Raw genomic sequence first — 19,686 nt, forward strand, 5'->3', positions numbered from 1 at the left:
GACTCCTTGCGCATTGTAATTTCTGCATAGTACTTCCTCTCTGCAATGTCTGCATTGCCTATTCTTTCTCAAGTTTGTGCTTTTCAACCCATTACCTACTTTGGCCTCCATTCTTTAGCCACCCTTCCTGTCAGTCTCCCTAGTACTCCTGTCCCTCCCTGGCCTCTGCCTAATCAGTATGACCCCACCCACCCCCTCCTGAGCTGAAGTTCTGCAGAGGTTTCTTCAGAGCCCCCTCTCTCAGCTTTTCCCTAGCTTCCTCTGCCTTTCTCAAGAAGAGGAGTTAGGATTTGATATCCCGCTTTATCACTACCCTAAGGAGTCCCAAAGCGGCTAACAATCTCCTTTCCCTTCCTCCCCCACAACAAACACTCTGTGAGGTGAGTGAGGCTGAGAGACTTCAGAGATGTGTGACTAGCCCAAGGTCACCCAGCAGCTGCATGTGGAGGAGCGGAGACGCGAACCCGGTTCACCAGATTACGAGTCCACTGCTCTTAATCACTACACCATGCTGGCTCCCTTTTCAACTGCCTTTTCAATCTAGGCTTCCCCAAAGTTCACATTTCTCAATCCGCTGCCGATTCTACAAACGTTCTTCAGTCACCTTTAGTTTGACTGATTCACTGAAATATTTGTATCCCACCTTTCTCGCAAGAGCATGTTGACAAGCTCACAATGAAGAGCCCCAAATACAGGACTAAAGCAAAAGGGACAAAAAGCAGCAATAAGCATACCCAGTCAGCAGAAAAACCAAGACCCTTGCTCTCCAGAGGGCTCCACAAATGCCCTCTCAATTAAAATGGCAGCAAATTGGGAAAACTGGCAGCAAAGGGACCAAATGTGGGGAGTCTCAGAGTCTTAGTGCCACTTTAGAAAAGGCCCCATCTCAGACATTCTCACACCAAAAGTACTTCTATCTTGTCTGAATTAATTTTCCAATGAATAATCCACACCCACCCCTCAGCTACCGTACTTTCTGACCTGTTCCCAGTCAGACAATCCCACACAGCAACTACTGTGCCTAGCCTTTGTGAGGCTTTAATCCCAGTCAAAGTGACGTTTCCTTCTCTAATAGAAGCTGGACTGCAAATATTCCGAGAGCTATGTTCTCTGAGCAGTTGGAATGCTCAAGAATCCATTTGTTGCCAGAGGCTGCACTGGTCGCACAAGGGAAACACAACATAAACTATAAAAATTAAAAGCATCTGAAATGAATCGGAAAAAGAACTGGCTTCTTTAAGAAACTGAGGTTTTTCAGCCCTAAGGCACATTCCCACATACAGTAAAGAGAAAATATGAGCACAGTGTTCCTTTATGGCAAAGTATTCCATCAGCAATGCATAAGAGTCATAATTATTTGGACGCACGGAACATCATTACATGGGTCTAAGAGACCCCTCTTCCTCTAACAACCCCATTAAAGTTGTCCCATAATTATTTCCAATTACTAATTCCTGCTTTAAAAAGTCTTGCATTACTTCTGGAAGGCAGTCTGACTTTTAAAGACATTTGCAGGAAGGAAAATGCAGATCTAGAGAGACAGTAGTTGCAATAAGGCCTTCCTATGTGTCTTTGCCATCCATATTTGATTCACCAGCCTAGGCTACCTTTACCAAGCCACTTCCCCCGTTTTCTACCCGCTGCTTCTCTCTCCACATCTCAAAAAGCAAGGTCAAGTCACACCGTACATTTGAAGCCCACAACTTCTCCCCAAGAATCCTAGGAACTGTAACTTCTCCTCAGAGCTATAACACCCAAGCACACTTAATAGACTATGGTCCCCAGCATTTGGGGGGGGGGCTATGTGCTTTAAATGAGCTTTAAATGCATGGTGCGGGTGTGATCTGAGACTTGCAGCAACTGTGCCCACTTCATTGAGAAAGAGGCTGTTCCCATCAGGGATGTAGGCAGGGGGGCAGTGGGGACAGTGCCCTTGTTAGGATATAGTTCCTTTCCACCTTAAGAGGGACAGGAATGACTGTTGTGTGTCACATGCCTGTTTACTTTCAGCACAGTCTGCTGGGAACTTCCATTTGTCTATTGCTTTTGCATTACTCCTGTTTGCTTGGACACAAAGGGAAGCAGACATGTTTTTTTCCTTTGTTCCTGAACTATGCTGAATAAACGCTTGTAAATATGCTTACACATGTCTCTGTCCGCCACAGATTTCCTCTGCTGATAAAAGTGTGTTGAGTCTCTAAACGTATCTGAGGCTCGCGTCACTGATTGATGCTGTACCAGAGATTGCCTGGCTGCCAGCCAGTCGCTGGAGCCAGCTGGGGGCCTGCCAAATGCCCCTGTCTCCCCGGCAGTATCCCAACAGCCATCACTGAGGGGCGTGACATTCGGCATGCCACCCACCTGAAACTTGTAAGCCTACCTGAGCTGTCAGGGTAAGGGGGGAGCTGCACCACTTTGTTGGCAGCATTTCCCCCTTCCCCCTTTGTTTAGCTGGGACTATGGTTCCCAGCTTGGGGGAGGCTTGGGAGTCGCGGGCAGGTGGCGCGCCAAATGTCCACTATGGGTGGCTTGCTCCACCCCCGGCTGCAGGGCATGTGCACCGCTCCGGGCACCTGAGCAGCTATCCCGCACCTGGGAGGGCACCCTCCGCACCACGCCACGCTCAGGAGTGCGCCCGCTGTGGGCAGCACGGGCATATGCTCTGCCGCTGGTTCCCATAGACACTCACCTCAATGAGAAAGAGTAATTGTCTGAGTTTCCCTGCTTCTGCCTGAGAGGGAGATACATGCTGCCACAGGCAGTGGCTGGATTCAGTGGGAAAAGAAGCTGATCAGTGTTGCCCCTGCCCACCCGCTGCCCCCAAGGCTGATGCAGCTGCAAAAGAATGGCTGGCCATTGTGACGTCATACTGATGCTGTCTGCCTGAAGACCGACAGGCGTATAAGCCTCAAAGTGATAACGGCCAACTTAAAAGAGAAATTGGCCACCATGCCCTCCTTCCCACAGATGCTGATCACCTGCCGGAAAGAGAAAAAGACACCCTGTGCCCTTATTGACTACAAGAAAGATGCTGCTTTCAACCCACAGCAGATAGGGGTGTCTGTCACTTGCAGTTATTTTTATTGATCATAGTTTAGTAATTATTTATTGTATTTGTTAAGAGTGACTTTCTGCTTATTTGCTGTTGTTTTGAGAGTTAATTTTATTTTGTACTGTTATATTTTAACATTACTTTATTTGATATGTCATTACGTTTTAAAGTTTTGTTTTCTTATGACTTTTTGTATTGGTTCAGATTATTTTAAGGCCCGCATTCTTTATTGTATGTTTTGTTGCTGTACATCGCCTCGTGTATAGTAATATAGAGAGGCAATATTCAAATTAAAAGTGAAGTGAAATCTTCTCTCTCTCTCTCTCTCTCTCTCTCTTTCTCTCGCTTGCTCTCTCTCTCTCTCCACATATCAAATGCAAGTTTTCTCTCTACTCAGCCAGGTTAAATCATACACCACCAAAGCATCTGAGGACATGAGATGGCTTCTTTCTTTCCCCCTCATCAGTTGGTTGCCAGGAATAAAACAGTACAAACTTATATACGAGATATACATAAATTATAGCAGCAGTGAAAAACTTTTAAATGGTTCCGAATTGTACTCCTCTTTCATGTAATAAAAGGGGACCAGAATCTCTCAAATCATCATTTGCTTTGCCTGCCTTCTTTTAATCATACCATTTCAGTGAGTTTTGACACTCTTGCAACATTGTCTATTTCTTCTTCCATCGGAATTACTTCAGCATGCCATTTAGCCCCAACCAACATTTCTTCAAAGGGACGTGGGTGGTGCTGTGGGTTAAACCACAGAGCCTAGGACTCGCTGATCAGAAGGTTGGCAGTTCGAATCCCAGTGACGGGGTAAGCTCCAGTTGCTCAGTCCCTGCTTCCTGCCAACCTAGCAGTTCGAAAGCACATCAAAGTGCAAGTAGATAAATAGGTACCACTCCGGCGGGAAGGTAAACGGCGTTTCCGTGCGCTGCTCTGGTTCGCCAGAAGCAGCTTAGTCATGCTGGCCACATGACGCGGAAGCTGTAAGCCGGCTCCCTCGGCCAATAAAGCGAGATGAGCGCCGCAACCCCAGAGTCGGTCACAACTGGACCTAATGGTCAGGGGTCCCTTTACCTTTACCTAACATTTCTTCAGCACTTCATCAGAAAATCTTCTTTAAAAATTTCAGCTCGGATGTAGTTTAATGTGTGTCTAGATCACAACACAACATGTCTCGAAATCGGAGAGGGTGGAGATGTATTTTTCCAAGGATACATAGTATCCTTCTTACAAGATTGGGGGAAAGTACATTTATGTTGTCTTCAATATGTACCAAAGGATATGAGGATGAATCCTGAACGTACAGGGCCGGAGTGTGAAACCTGTGCCCCTCAGATGGACTCCAACTCCCATCATCCCCAGCCAGCATAGCATGGATGAAGGATGATGGGAATTGTAGTCCAACAATATCTGGAAGATGACACATATGCCACACACATATGCCAAAGCTTCATTAAATAAGACATTGGATGGTGGAACTAAAGGGATGGTAAGAAGCCACAAAGATGTGGAAATAGCATTTTCAAGGGCATTCTGCGTCCCTCTATGTATTTCGAGGTTTCCCCTCCCATAGCATATGAGATTGCTGCAACAGAACTATGTAATGACTCCGCTTTTAAGGGAGCGAACTGCATGTGAATATCCAATTTTTGTACCAAGTGCAGCAGCGACCATTTTAGTCCCCCGAAAGGTGTCTTTATAATGAAAGCTGCTCAATACACTTTAGTATAAAAGCTTTTAGTTTTTCATGTTGGGGGAAAAAGAGGTGCTTTCATGTAGAAATGGGATGCAATGCTGTGTTGGCCTTGCCCTGGAAGAAGAAAAAGTTCAGTCTTTCCGAATCCTTTCAAGCACAGAAAGGAAGAGAAAATTGAAAACACTGAGTTGTATCCCCAGGTGCTTCAAAAGCTAGACACAGACCCATTCAGGGCTGCAGAGCTGGAGCCCAATTTATACCAGCAGAGAAGCTACTCCATTATGTCTCTTTAATGCTTTCAACATACAACAATGTGGGATGGCAGAAAGTCTCAAATACTTGGAAGGGCAGGGGAGTAAGGAGAAATGATAGAAACCGTGAAGGTCAGATGTCGTTCTTTCTGCAGCGTTCATTGTTCGTTTGCAATCCTGCTTTGGGAGGCTGCTCAGGAATCGGATCACAGCACGGGAGAAGTACTCTCCTTTACCAAGAGACATTTTAGCGCAGAATTCTCAGTACAGTGCAAACAATCCCAGCTGTATTTCAGCCAGCTTTATGACTGAAGAAAGAGAAGACTCCACTTGGCAAGTTTTCGTTTTAAAGGAAAGGTGCAAATCCACAGGACGAGAGGGAACAGCAATGCATCACACACCACAAACTCTGGCCAAACCCAGAGAGTACATTGCACTCCCTAGCTAACTGGTTGTACAGGTACGGTTCTGTAATGAATTCCCATTATAAGATTTCAAGTCAGTTTTTGCCAATCACATAGAATTTCACTTGAAAGGAAGGGGTTAAAGTAATCAAGCTGTGAGCATGCACTAGATTTATTATATAGCAATTCTTTATTGTAATTGATAAGTGTAAACTGTTTCATTATTATTTGCTGTTGTTTAATTTTACTGTTCATTAAAATAATGAATATTGCTTTATTGGAAGCGGCCTGGAATGGCTGGGGCAACCCAGATGGGTGGGGAATAAAATAAAATAAAATAAAATAAAATAAAATAAAATAAAATAAAATATTATTATTATTATTATTATTATTTAGCATCAATGTATTTTTTCTTATAATGTGTATGCAAATAAAGTGCCTTTTCTAGGAACTTATGTATGTTTATAAACTGAACTACATGAATTGTGTGTGTGTGCGCGCACACACATATACCATTAATCATTTTCAAAATAAAAGTTTACCTCAGAAACAAGCTCATTTCTCCCCAGTGCTACATTAGCAATTGTGGTACTGGTGAAAACTAAATCACTTTCCAACCACCAAAGTCCATTGTGACGCTGCCTCTGTATCAATCCACTTTCCCCCTTTATGGCAACAGCCTCGACAGGATAAAGCTGTGATTATATCGGTGTACACACCATTACATTTTCTAGGTAACTGTAAGTATGCAAATGGAGGAGGAGGGCTTGGAGTCTCATCTTTTGCGAAAGCTTTAGACTGCAAAATGGCCTGTAGACCAGGCTTCCTCAACCTTAACCCTCCAGATGTTTTTGGCCTACAACTCCCATGATCCCTAGCTAGCAGGACCAGTGGTCAGGGATGATGGGAATTGTAGTCTCAAAACATCTGGAGGGCCGAGGTTGAGGAAGCCTGCTGTAGACTATGAAAACCCTGTGAAAACTCTTCAGGACAAATGAACTATTCAGATCAGAATATTTCAAATGGATTGAATATACCCTGAATAATCCCAAAAGGGATCGCTCTCCCACATCTTCTATGTGTGTACGTGTTTGGAATGAATTAACCTAGTGAAAGAATGATGACCTTTTCGAGACGTCGGCACACACCAGTAATGCTGTGTTACAAATCATGTACCATGGAAAAACTGTATATATAAAAAGTATTTGGGAAGCCATTTCCTGTCCCATTATTTGTGGTTTGGGGTCAAGCTTCAGGTGCGTGGAAATTTCTTTCCAAGCAGTGTTTGTCATTTAAAGATAGAAAGCTGGAGAGCTGAAAGCTGCCTTTGCAGGAAGAACTGGATTTGCTTGCTGTCACTCTGGCACAACAAGTATAAATCTTAGCTCGGGGTGGATACGGGTGGGAGAGATGATATCTGTTTTCCTTTACTGGTTCTTCCTCACTTCACTGTAAATCCTTTCTGCTTGGGGAATGTTGTGTGGCATTCAAAGGAACGCTTTTGACTGAACAGCTACTTTAAAAATCGACTTGCTATACCGTCTTTCTAATTGGATGGTGGACAGCTACCACACAGAAATTCTGCAGAGGAGAGATAGCAGAAATTGAGAAGGGCAGTGAGTAGAGATGGAGACAAGAGTAAAAGGAGATGAACTGACATAAATGCAGTATCGTAATCTTTTTGTTTCACTTATTAAGCACCTTATACAAAAAAGTCTCAAGGTGATTTACGATGACCGGAACGACACAAGTCAAATATCCATAAATTATATCTAAAAGTGAAGAACGCAAGCCACAAGTCACAGGAATAGACCAGGTAACAGGTCCAGGGGCAAGGTCCTTAAATGCCCTGCAGGTGGACTGAAGGAAGCCTACCTGCTCCATCAGGACTACCCCCCGAGGTCAGCCCTGTGTCCAAGCTTGCCTGCCATTGGCCAATCACGCAGGCAGGCTTGGATCCAGCACCTGATAGGCGAAAGGGGTGTTATGCCCTCCTCATCAGCTCAGATGGGTTCCCAGTGACCAGAAACCCCTCATCAGGTCCTGTGGGGAGCAGGCTCTGCCCCCAATGCCGCCGCACCCGGAAGGTGAGCGGACTTACAATAACGGGAATGGTACAAGTCAAAGATCCATAAATGATGCATGAAATTTAAGAATGCAAGCCATGGGGACAGATCATACAAATCATTCTCAATACATTAGTCATCAGCTAAGGAACTTGGGCTCCGTTTAAGCTAGAGGTGAAAAAACAGGAGTTTTCAGCTGGGGAGAGGTCTGTTGCATTTGGGATCTGCTTTTACACTTCCCCCATTGGTTGGCCACTGTGAGAACAGGATGCTGGACTAGATAGGTCATTGGTCAGAACCAACAAGGCTCCTCTTACATTCTTAAGTGTGCAAACCTAGGCATTTATTGTGCTTTGGGATATGTTGGTACAATGGGAAGCAAGAGTTCAAAGCAAGCAGGAACACTTGGTTTTGATATTGAATTTTTACATATTTGTAACCCACCCTGGGATCTTATGGGACAGGGCAGGAAATAAATAAATATCAATCAATCAATCAATCAATCAATCAATCATAGAGTTGAAAAGGACCCTGAGGATCATCTAGTTCAATGCAGATATATGCAACTGTCTCTTATGAGGATTGAACCTGCAACTTTGATGTTATCAGCACCATGCTCTAACCAGCTGAGCTATCCATGAGACATAATAATGTAAAAATTTTAATTGACCCTTATATTTAAGCTTAGTTAAGCAGAACCACAATAGCAATGAAATCAGTAAACATTTTACAAAGTAAACCGCTAGGCACATGAATAATCTTGGTACACGGACTGTTGCCGACCTCCTTCTGATATATAATGCTTTTCAGACTCTTAAAAACAAACACACTCAATCAATGTATCACGAGCAAAAATATATAGGCAGAGGGAAAGATGCATGGCTTAGCATATGTTAACTGCAAGGTTAATTGACCACAGCAGCAAGGTTAGTTGCAGTGAGCCCTCAAGGCTCATTATAGCTGCACATGGAAAACAGGCAGGCAATCCAAGGCATGGTTAAGTTTTCTTTGCTTGCCTCATCATATGGGAACCCTGGGTGATATGTGTGCCAAGGCACTTAAGACAAGTGCCTTGTTTGTCCAGGGAGCAATTTAAAGGCATAATTGCTCCATTTAAATGTTTTGCAGGTAAGACTGTGCTGCTAACAAGAGATCTGATGCAGCGGCAGCTGTGTGTGTAAAAATAACAACCCTATACACACTTCCATGTGACCAGCGTTAGATCTGATTCCCCCACCCACAACTCCCTTCAAAGTTCTACTGACATCCCCTGAGCTTTGCAGATTAAATCCAATATAAATTTGGCTAGATTTACAACTAAACCATGGGCCAAAATATCTCTTATAAAACAGCACTCTACTTTTTTTATTATTTTTGCAATAGGGAAAGGCTTCTGAATGTCTAAAACATATGTAATGGATGTAACACTGTTTATCTAACCTTTCCTAACCTATTGCTCTTCACGGTATTGGAAAAACCTTGCTGAAAAAAAGCCTTTCTAAATATTTGAGAACAAATCACTTGCAGAATGTCCTGGAAATCACTTCTGGCTAAAATGTGTCTTCACAGAGCTGTTCATATTTCTTTGAAAGAGGGATTGTGAGGGGGTACATTTCTATCTACATAATATCTGAAGGATTATTTCTTCTAGGAACAGTGGTATTTTTCTAGAAAAAGAGGGGCCAGAACTCACCATGAACACCTCCCTTGTTCTCTTATAACGGCAATGGTGCCCATCTGAGAGGTGCCAGAACTGAGTTCTGGGAAGTTACAGCCGGGGGAAAATAACCCTGGGGTGGAAGACAGTGCTTAGAAGTTGCAATATGTGGGGGGAGGAAGATGCAGGAGGTTACCATGTGGGTGGTTTGTGTGTAATGGGGGGGGGGCGTTGCACAAAAGGAGGGGGAGGCATGGACATGGGGTGAAGGTGAAAACTGGCGCAAAGTAGGACTGTGGAAGAGAAGAGAGAAGTAGCTTCAGAAAAGTGGTTGGGAAGGTGAAAAGCAAACTTAATACAGCGGTACCTCAGGTTAAGTACTTAATTCGTTCCGGAGGTCCGTACTTAACCTGAAACTGTTCTTAACCTGAAGCACCACTTTAGCTAATGGGGCCTCCTGCTGCCACTGTGCCGCCAGAGCACGATTTCTGTTCTCATCCTGAAGCAAAGTTCTTAACCTGAAGCACTATTTCTGGGTTAGCGGAGTCTGTAACCTGAAGCGTCTGTAACCTGAAGTGTATGTAACCTGAAGTGTATGTAACCTGAGGTACCACTGTAGTTGCATGAGGTGGAAGGAGGGAGAATGTCAGAGAGGTTGTTGAGCAGAGCAAGCTGGGGTGCAGCCCCTAGTAAGTTCATAAATACTTTGTCATATTTTAGGCAACTTTGTTCAGATGTGTTTTCTGAGCCAAGACGCGGCTTCCTATACTGCAAGCATCCAATCTGTTGACTAGACATAAAATTATCTTGAAAGGTTCTGGGAAACTGGCCATGTTTGATACACAGCCATGAAAGCGAGGAAAAAAAATATGGGAAAAGGATGCTGGGATTACGTTGCATTGGAACACATTGCTGTTTTACTATTGGCGCTAACTAAATCTTACATTAAATAGATATTAAAATCCTATATCTATAGATATATAGATAACAGCTAGTATACCAAACCTTTCTTTTTCTTTATGTGGTGGCATTAAGGACCTAGCTATTTCTTCATTCAGTGATACAGCTGGAGATTATCAGTTTCCAACTGTATCTTTCGACAACCTCTACAGGGAGCTGGCTTCAGGCACTAGGTCTACTGGCGGATCAAAGGTAGTGTGTGGAGCTATAAATAAGTCAGAAATCAAATTGTTATAACAAAAGAGAGAGAAAACGCTATGGAAAATTGCAATGATTTGTTTTGCTCTCCATCGCCATCTGGTGTTTCATGTTTATAACGCATTCAAAACACTGTTTTTTGACTAATGTAGCTGAGTCCCTATTCTGTGTTACAAAGATGTCTGCAAAGGTGACATGAAGGCCGGCAGCATTAACCCTGCCATGTGGGAATGTCATGCAGACGAGACTTAGTGCTTAGAGACAGGCAGTCAGGTCGTGTATCCACGGCAGTGACCAGAGGAGGTATGACCGCTGGTAGGAACACAGAGAGAAAAAATGTCATGGTGCACCTGTAATAGCAAAACTGGATGCCTTCATCTACCCTCCCTGCAATAAACCATGCCTCTCCTGTCTCAGATTGCTTAGACATATTTAAGTACATAACAAGAACTTTGACAGATAGACCAAGTAGGATCCATTTAGTATGGGATTTGGGTTTCCAGTAACTCTGAAAATCCTTCATCCCCTAATGATACCCCCCTCCAAAATAACTGGCATTTAGTGACATGCTAGCCATGGAACTTTTATTTAGCTTTCACGACTAAGAGCTATAGACAGCTATGCCCAGAGCCAACTTTCCGCAGATGTGCTGAGGGCCATTGGTTTCAGGTGCTTTAAAAGCGGATCAGACAAGTTCGTGGACAGCTCTGCCCTTCACGAACTTGTCTGATCCGCTTTTAAAGCACCTGAAACCAATGGCCCTCAGCACATCTTGCGGAAAGTTGGTTCTGGAAATCATGCGCCATCATCTGAATGAGCCTTTTCTTTTGTCTCGTGCTCATTCATAAACAATCCTGAACTTCCCCCTCACAACACTAGCTTAGCCGTTTTTTGTGCAGATGGATACATGCATATCCAATGACTCAAGGCAGCACGTTCCCTCCTGCTTTTGGAAAAATTTCGGTGTTCATCTAGTGTGCTCCTGAGTCCTGCAGTACACATAAAGAAAGATGGTGAGGGCCAAACAAGACAGTACGCAACATTTTAGGGTTGCCATATTTTGAAGAGCGAAAAAGAGGGCGCAAGGGCGGCCATTCAAAGCAAATAAACACAATTTGTCTCAAATTTTACCTCTGAAAAATGAGGTGTCCTCGAAAAGGAGGACACATGGCAACCCTATTTAGCAAACTTGTGAAGGGCATTTTTAAAAAGAGAGGAAATGGCAGGTGTGGGCTCTGTAAACAACATTTTACAGCCCTCACTCCACCCACCGTCCGGTGCAGATTCAGGGACCTAGTGCATCCAATTTTGTTTTTTAAAAGCCGGCCATGTAGCTGTTCACCATCATGAATTGTGCCTTGTCTCATTTGGCTTTATCATCCCACTGATCCTTTCTCTCTTTTTTTGCTTCCGCCGCTGGGATTCCAAGCCACTGATGATGATTGGTTTGATACCATTGCATTTACAAATGCATTAATTAACCACTTTGTAGGACGAAGCCACCAAAGAGGCATAAAAATAGAAGAAACCAGAAAAGCAATAAAACACTTTTGACAAACTTTTAAAAAAATGACAAACCCCTCTGTGTACAAATTCTAATAGAACAATAAAACCATTTCTGCAGCTGTGTGATTAACAGTGTGCAATTAACCTTTTTAAAAAAAAAAAAAAAAAAGATTCCATCAACGGTGTCTCCAGAAAATTTTAACACATCACTTGGGAAGACAGGTGAACTAATCCCAGTGTACTGGAAGAAGCAAAGATCACCAGTGTCAAAGCAATGATTCTTCAACATCAACTTCGTTGGACTGGTCATGTTGTGTGGATGCCTGATTATCATCTTCCAAAGCAAATATTCTATTCCCAACTTAAAAATGGAAAGTGTAATGCAGGTGGTCAACAAAAGAGGTTTAAAGGCTCTCTCAATGCAAATTTTTAAAAATGTAGTATAAACACTGACAACTGGGAAACACTGGCCTGCAAGCGCTCCAATTGGAGAACAGCCTTTACCAAAGGTGTCATGGGTATGGGTTTTGGAGATACTCGAACTCAGGACGCAAGGGAGAAACGTGCTAAGAGGAAGGCATGCTTGGCAAACCCTCACCATGATCAACTCCTGCACAGAAATGTATGTCCCCACTGTGGAAGGACGTGTGGATCCAGAATTGGCCTCCACAGTCACTTACAGACTCACTGTTAAAACCGTGTTCATGGAAGACAATCTTACTTGGCTACGAGTGATTGCCAAAGAAGAAGACGCAATTAACCTTGCATGTAGTCTGTTTAACCAGCTTTACAGGCTCGGAGTGAGAAAGGACGGCCTTGTCTCCAAAGGACACATCCTTTGCATTTGTGGTGCATTCAGGTTAACTGCGGTGCTAAATGAACCAGGGATGGGGAACCTCAGGACCAGAGGCCCAATGTGGCCTTCCATGTCTCTCTATCTGGCCCTCAGATATGGCTCTCCATAGAGCATACCTCTTCCTCAGCCACACCCCGTACTGACCCTTGAGTATTTCTGCCTGGCTGGAAAGTGTCCCTGAACTCTGATAATGCTTCTTGCATGCCTCCTTGGAGGATAGGAGAGTTGTGTGAGTGTATGCAGAAACCTGCCTACTGTAAAAAGGTGAACTTCACACTTGTTGCTTTTCCGGCTTTTCCCTCAGCCTTCCTGCTTGCTGCCACTGGCATCTGGTCCTCAGAACAATGCCCAGAAGGAAATGCGGCCTACAGTTTGAGAAAGTCTCCCCAACCCTGAAACAGACAGTGTCAAAGTTGCCATGTGGACATTTCCTCATTCTACCATTCAATGCTTCACCTGAGTTATGGGCCGATCTTGCAGCCCTCACAATTTGACCTTGGCTTTTCATTTGCCCCAAGGTTTTCCCCAACCCTCTGAACACTTATCTGAATTCAGAAGAATGGAAAGACTGCCAAACTGTGGGTTATATCAAAGCAAGTGTTATCCCACACACTTACCCCTCTAATATTTCGCCAGTGAAAATAAGGATATCCTATTCTAAACCCTCCAAAATTTCTCCAGTGGAAACAGGGACGTACAAAGGAAAAACAGGACATTTGAGGATCAAATCAGAAACCGGGACGGCTTCTGTAAATCCAGCACTGTCCTTGGAAAATAGGGACACTTGGAGGGTCTGCAAACATTCCAGTGCATTCTCCTCATCACTTTCCTTATCACAAAAAGTCTGATATTTGGGGGGAATGAGTTTGTTGAGTGAGAAATCCAAACCAGTTTCAACTGCGTCAACTGAATTTGCCATAATGTGACTGAATCCCACCCAAAAATAGCACCTGGTACCAGTTGTTGCTCTCCCTGCCCCATCATCAAAGTTCCACGCATTTAAAATGCATAAATAGCAGAAAATTAAACATGGCCATGTCTCTTCCTCTTTAAATCTGTTTAACACTGGGACCTTGTTCCCTTTGATACAAGGGTGGAAGATGTGGTCAGATTTTTAGGAGGAAGTTGCAGAAATAAAAAGAAGACAACCACGAATTGCTACTTCGACAATGTCAAGTTCTTGGTCAGATTCCAACCTTTAACCTAGGTGGGCGGCCTTCATTAACTAAAGCAGCATTCATTCTCTTTAAGGCAGAATATGGTCCTAAATATACCCCCAGCTGCTGAGATGATTTGCCAGCACCACTGCTTACTTTATATTGCAAGCACTTAACATTCTCTAGAACCCTTCTTCAAAGAGAAGTATTTGGTTTTTATTAGCAGCGGCCGAATAAATGATTAACTGGGCTTAATGTAACACAAATCAAAGAGCGATTCCTAGCCTGATTTCTATCACCACCCCAGCCAAATGAGCACACACAAACGTTGCGGGCAGGAATAGGCCACAAAATCACAACAGATTTTCTGCATGCAGGAAATAAGCCGCACCACGATAACAATTTCCCCCCCTGTGCTACTTTCAAAGGACTTCCTTTTTCATCACCCAACGATAACACACAATTAAGAACTTCGATCGTCATTTTCGATCGTCACAATTAAGAACTTCGATCAACTGGAGGAACGTGTACAAAGTCCAGCAACTGGAGGAACGTGTAGCTACGCTCCAAAGAATTAGAGAGCTGGAGCTCTTCTTGGAAGCAACAGAGCACACCGTCTCCACCAAGGAGGAGACAGGGGACTCCCCTGAGAAGGAGGCTAGTTCACCAACACAGGAGCCCGATATGTGGAGAAACGTGACTCAAAGAAGTAGGAGGCCCAGGGTTCGCTCTGATTGTCTAGAAATACACCATCGCTTTGAGGTCCTCTCCCCTAGCATGGAAGACGAAGAGCAGACTCCATTTGAGGATCTCTCCCTCATTACAGTCGATCACGTATATGAAGATGAGCAGCAAAGTCAGTCCTCAGGGAATGTGCAGGCGACCTTGGAACGGACCGCTCATGGAAGAACCCTGACCAAACCTAAGAGAAGGCGTGTAGTGGTGATAGGGGATTCCCTACTGAGGGGAACAGAAGCAGTGATCTGTGGGCCTGACAAGATGTCTCGGGAAGTGTGCTGTCTCCCCGGGGCTAAGATCCAAGATGTAACTGAACGACTGCAAGGAATCATAAAACCCACTGACAAATACCCCTTCCTCTTGGTTCATGTGGGAACCAATGACACTGCAAGCAATAGCCTCCAGAAGATCAAAAGAGACTACGAGGCTCTGGGCAGGAAATTGAAGCAATTAAATGCACAAATCGTCATCTCATCTGTCCTCCCAGTTGAACGACGTGGCCCAGGGAGAGAGAGGAAAATAGTGGAAGTAAACAGCTGGCTTCGCAAATGGTGTAAACAGGAACGGTTTGGATTCTTAGATCACGGACTGCAGTTTCTTGAGGATGGACTTCTGGCAAGCGATGGGCTGCACCTCACAACGGTTGGGAGGAATGTTTTTGCCAAAAAACTAAGAAACCTCATCAGGAGGGCTTTAAACTGACTAATGTGGGGGAGGGAGACAGTGCTCCTGAAGGTAGGAGTCTATTAGTTGATGAAGATGATCATCCAAATGTCATAGACCAAATGGAGCAAACAGCAAGCAGACCTAGTGGTGGGAGGAAAAAATCCTTAAATAAGAGACACGGGGGAATGACTAATGGACTTCAATGTCTGTACACTAATGCACAAAGCATGGGAAATAAACAAGATGAGCTTGAGCTCTTGGTACAGCAAACTAAATATGACATAATAGGCATCACTGAAACATGGTGGGATAAGTCCCACGATTGGAATGTAAAAATGGAGGGATACAATCTATTTCAGAGAAACAGACCAGACAAGAAAGGAGGAGGAGTGGCGTTATATGTCAGGGATGTGTATACCTGTGAAGAGATCCAAGATTTAGAACCTCAAAGCCAAAGTGAGAGCATTTGGGTCAAAATTAAGGGAGAGAAGAATAATAGTGACCTCATTGTGGGAGTTTACTATAGATCCCCAAGCCAAACGGAGGACATAGATGATGCCTTCCTGGAACAGATGGCCAAGCATGCAAAAGGAAGGGAGATAGTAGTAATGGGGGACTTCAATTACCCAGATATTTGTTGGATGTCAAACTCAGCCAAGAGCATAAGGTCAAACAGATTCCTCACTGGCCTTGCAGACAACTTCATTGTCCAGAAAGTGGGAGAAGCAACAAGAGGAACAGCCGTTTTAGATCTGGTCCTAACCAATGTCGATGACCTGGTTAATGGGGTAGAAGTGGAAGGATCATTAGGCGCAAGTGATCATGCTCTTCTGAAGTTTACTATACAACGGAAAGGAGCAGCCAAGCATACTAGGACTCAATTTCTTGACTTTAAGAAAGCCGACTTCATAAAACTTAGGGAAGTGCTGGGTGAGATCCCATGGACAGTAATACTAAAAGGAAAGGGAGTTCATGATGGCTGGGAGTTTGTTAAGAGGGAGATAGTAAAAGCACAACTTCAGGCAATACCAATGAGACGGAAACATGGAAGGTGCCTAAAGAAGCCAGGGTGGCTATCTAAAGAACTTTTAACTGAGTTAAGATTAAAAAAGGATGTGTACAAAAAATGGAAAAGGGGGGAAACCACCAAAGAGGAATTCAAACAAATAGCCAGCACGTGTAGACACAAAGTCAGAAAAGCTAAAGCACAGAATGAACTCAGGCTTGCTAGAGAGGTTAAAAGCAACAAAAAAGGCTTCTATGGGTATGTTCGTAGCAAAAGGAAGAACAAAGAAACAGTGGGGTCACTCAGAGGAGAAGATGGTGAAATGCAAACAGGGGACACAGAAAGGGCTGAACTCCTCAATGCCTTCTTTGCCTCAGTCTTCTCCGATAAAAGAAAACAATGCCCGACCTGAAGAATTTGGAGGAAATGATTCAGCAGAGGAAACACAGCCCAGAATAACTAAGGAGATAGTACAAGAATACTTGGCTAGTTTAGATGTATTCAAGTCTCCAGGGCCAGATGAACTGCATCCAAGAGTATTAAAAGAACTGGCAGATGTGATCTCAGAACCACTGGCAGTCATCTTTGAGAATTCCTGGAGAACAGGCGAAGTCCCGGCAGACTGGAGGAGGGCAAATGTTGTCCCTATTTTCAAAAAGGGGAAGAGAGAGGACCCAAATAATTACCGCCCAGTCAGTCTAACATCAATACCAGGGAAGATTCTGGAGCAGATCATTAAGCAAACAATCTGTGAGCACCTAGAAAGGAATGCTGTGATCACCAATAGTCAGCATGGATTTCTGAAAAATAAGTCATGTCAGACTAACCTGATCTCATTTTTTGACAGAATTACAAGCCTGGTAGATGAAGGGAACACAGTGGATGTAGTCTACCTTGATTTCAGCAAGGCATTTGACAAGGTGCCCCATGATATTCTTGTAAAGAAGCTGGTAAAATGCGGTCTTGACTATGCTACCACTCAGTGGATTTGTAACTGGCTGACTGACCGGACCCAAAGGGTGCTCATCAATGGTTCCTCTTCATCCTGGAGAAGAGTGACTAGTGGGGTGCCACAGGGTTCTGTCTTGGGCCCGGTCTTATTCAACATCTTTATCAACGACTTGGATGATGGACTCAAGGGCATCCTGATCAAATTTGCAGATGACACCAAACTGGGAGGGGTGGCTAACACCCCAGAAGACAGGATCACACTTCAAAACGACCTTGACAGATTAGAGAACTGGGCCAAAACAAACAAGATGAATTTTAACAGGGAGAAATGTAAAGTATTGCACTTGGGCAAAAAAAATGAGAGGCACAAATACAAGATGGGTGACACCTGGCTTGAGAGCAGTACATGTGAAAAGGATCTAGGAGTCTTGGTTGACCACAAACTTAACATGAGCCAACAGTGTGACGCGGCAGCTAAAAAAGCCAATGCAATTCTGGGCTGCATCAATAGGAGTATAGCATCTAGATCAAGGGAAGTTATAGTGCCACTGTATTCTGCTCTGGTCAGACCTCACCTGGAGTACTGTGTCCAGTTCTGGGCACCACAGTTCAAGAAGGACACTGACAAACTAGAACGTGTACAGAGGAGGGCAACCAAAATGGTCAAAGGCCTGGAAACAATGCCTTATGAGGATCGGCTAAGGGAGCTGGGCATGTTTAGCCTGGAGAAGAGGAGGTTAAGGGGTGATATGATAGCCATGTTCAAATATATCAAAGGATGTCACATAGAGGAGGGAGAAAGGTTGTTTTCTGCTGCTCCAGAGAAGCGGACACGGAGCAATGGATACAAACTACAAGAAAGAAGATTCCACCTAAACATTAGGAAGAACTTCCTGACAGTAAGAGCTGTTCGACAGTGGAATTTGCTGCCAAGGAGTGTGGTGGAGTCTCCTTCTTTGGAGGTCTTTAAGCAGAGGCTTGACAACCATATGTCAGGAGTGCTCTGATGGTGTTTCCTGCTTGGCAGGGGGTTGGACTCGATGACCCTTGTGGTCTCTTCCAACTCTATGATTCTATGATTCTATGATTTTTCTGATGATGCTAAAGTCATAAAGACACAAGGAAGCTGAAGCTGGAATGGAAAGCTAAAAGTCAAGTGGTTCTGAAAGGTCCATATAGTCATTCATAAATCTGTTCCATCTCATTCTGACGTTTGGGCAGGATCCAACTTAAGTAGTTGCGCTAGTGGGAGCCAATGCAACAAGTCCTGCTAGCAGAACAGCGCTTTCTTGCTCCCTACTCCTTCTTCACGTCCCCTCCAATCAGCTCTGGGATGTGCAAGTGGGGGGGACCCCAGAACAGTGTGCAAGAGGAGGGAGATTTTTCTCTCTCTGGCAAGCTGAAATGCATGCACTGATAGAACAATTGGAAGAGTGTGATATGTTGAACTCCACCCTAAATCTGCAGTTTATTTGCTTGTTTTATTTGTTTTTAAAATCCTCATGTAAACATTTATCGAAACACGCACAAGTTCTAAACACTGGACCTTAAGTATGCATTGTTAACACATTTTGATTCTTTTCCTTTGAGTCAAGAATTGTACCAGAAAGTTCAGAGAAGACCCAATCCAATTTGCATGTTAGTCTGAGGGATGATGATCAGGTTGATTAATATTATAATTCAGAGAAATCAAAACCTTCAAGCATGCCAAAATCCTGTGTACCAGGAGTCGGAAACCCATGGCTAGTGTTGTCACCTGTCCCTAGAAAAACAGGGTCACCCCCTTTTTGGACAAAAGTGTCCCCTGTCCTGATTGGACTTCAAACAGGATGCCTTTATTGCCCATATTCAAGCGTGGCCGGCCAAAAATTGCAGTTTTGGATTACTAGGGTTGCCATATGTCTGGAATTTCCCAGACATAGCCAGGATTCAGCCACCGGAAGCAGTGTTTGGGAAGAAAACACTGCAATGTCTAGGAAAATCTGGACCTATGGTAACCCATGTCGGAAGTGTAGATTTTGGTGGATTTCCTTTATAAAAAGCTCAAAAGCTTCATTCTTATTATATTAGATTTTGCAAAAGAAGCTCAACAACTTTGCCAAAAGAAGCTCAATGACTTTTGTGCCCAGATTTTCACTTTTTAAAATGTGGCAACCCAAGGATAAATGGCGGGGGCCAGATATGCTCCTTGGTAGTTTAATACTGCTGCCTGAAAAAATTAGACACAAAATAAAACCTGATTCTACTGCATGACGGCATTGATTTTATAGTGGCTTTGAAGTGTTCTTTGCTAACCTCATACCTTAGCTGATATATGGTTAACCAGCATTAACTAAATTTCATAATGAATGTGCTTAAAGAGCAGAACTCGAGGGTAGAATGTGGGTCACTTTTGTTATTGAAAGGGCAATTAGGAAGCTTTTAAAGTTAGATTTTCCCAGCCATGCTCTTGAAGCATCTTTACATTCATTCCATTCTGCAAACATTGTTTACTTTAAAAACAGAGCATGGCA

At 43.8% G+C, this 19,686-nt stretch overlaps 1 protein-coding gene across 6 annotated transcripts in view; it reads right to left on the reverse strand.

Annotated features, from left to right (window-relative positions):
* The window catches only part of PDE1A (phosphodiesterase 1A), a 144,397-nt gene that overhangs the window by 50,167 nt on the left and 74,544 nt on the right, over positions 1–19,686 (reverse strand). Inside the window, exon 1 of one of the 6 annotated variants that reach the window (XM_083409037.1) lies at positions 2,690–2,831. The exons of 4 other annotated variants lie outside the window; for them this stretch is intronic. In XM_083409037.1, the coding sequence (XP_083265163.1) occupies positions 2,690–2,748 (59 nt within the window). In that variant the 5' untranslated portion in view covers positions 2,749–2,831. Of the gene's footprint in view, positions 1–2,689; positions 2,832–19,686 lie in introns of those variants that run through there. One more of the 6 variants, XM_083409033.1, reaches the window with a different exon arrangement.

Source organism: Podarcis tiliguerta (assembly GCF_965153285.1).
Source record: "Podarcis tiliguerta genome assembly, chromosome: 1".
Classification (NCBI taxonomy): Eukaryota; Metazoa; Chordata; class Lepidosauria; order Squamata; family Lacertidae; genus Podarcis; species Podarcis tiliguerta.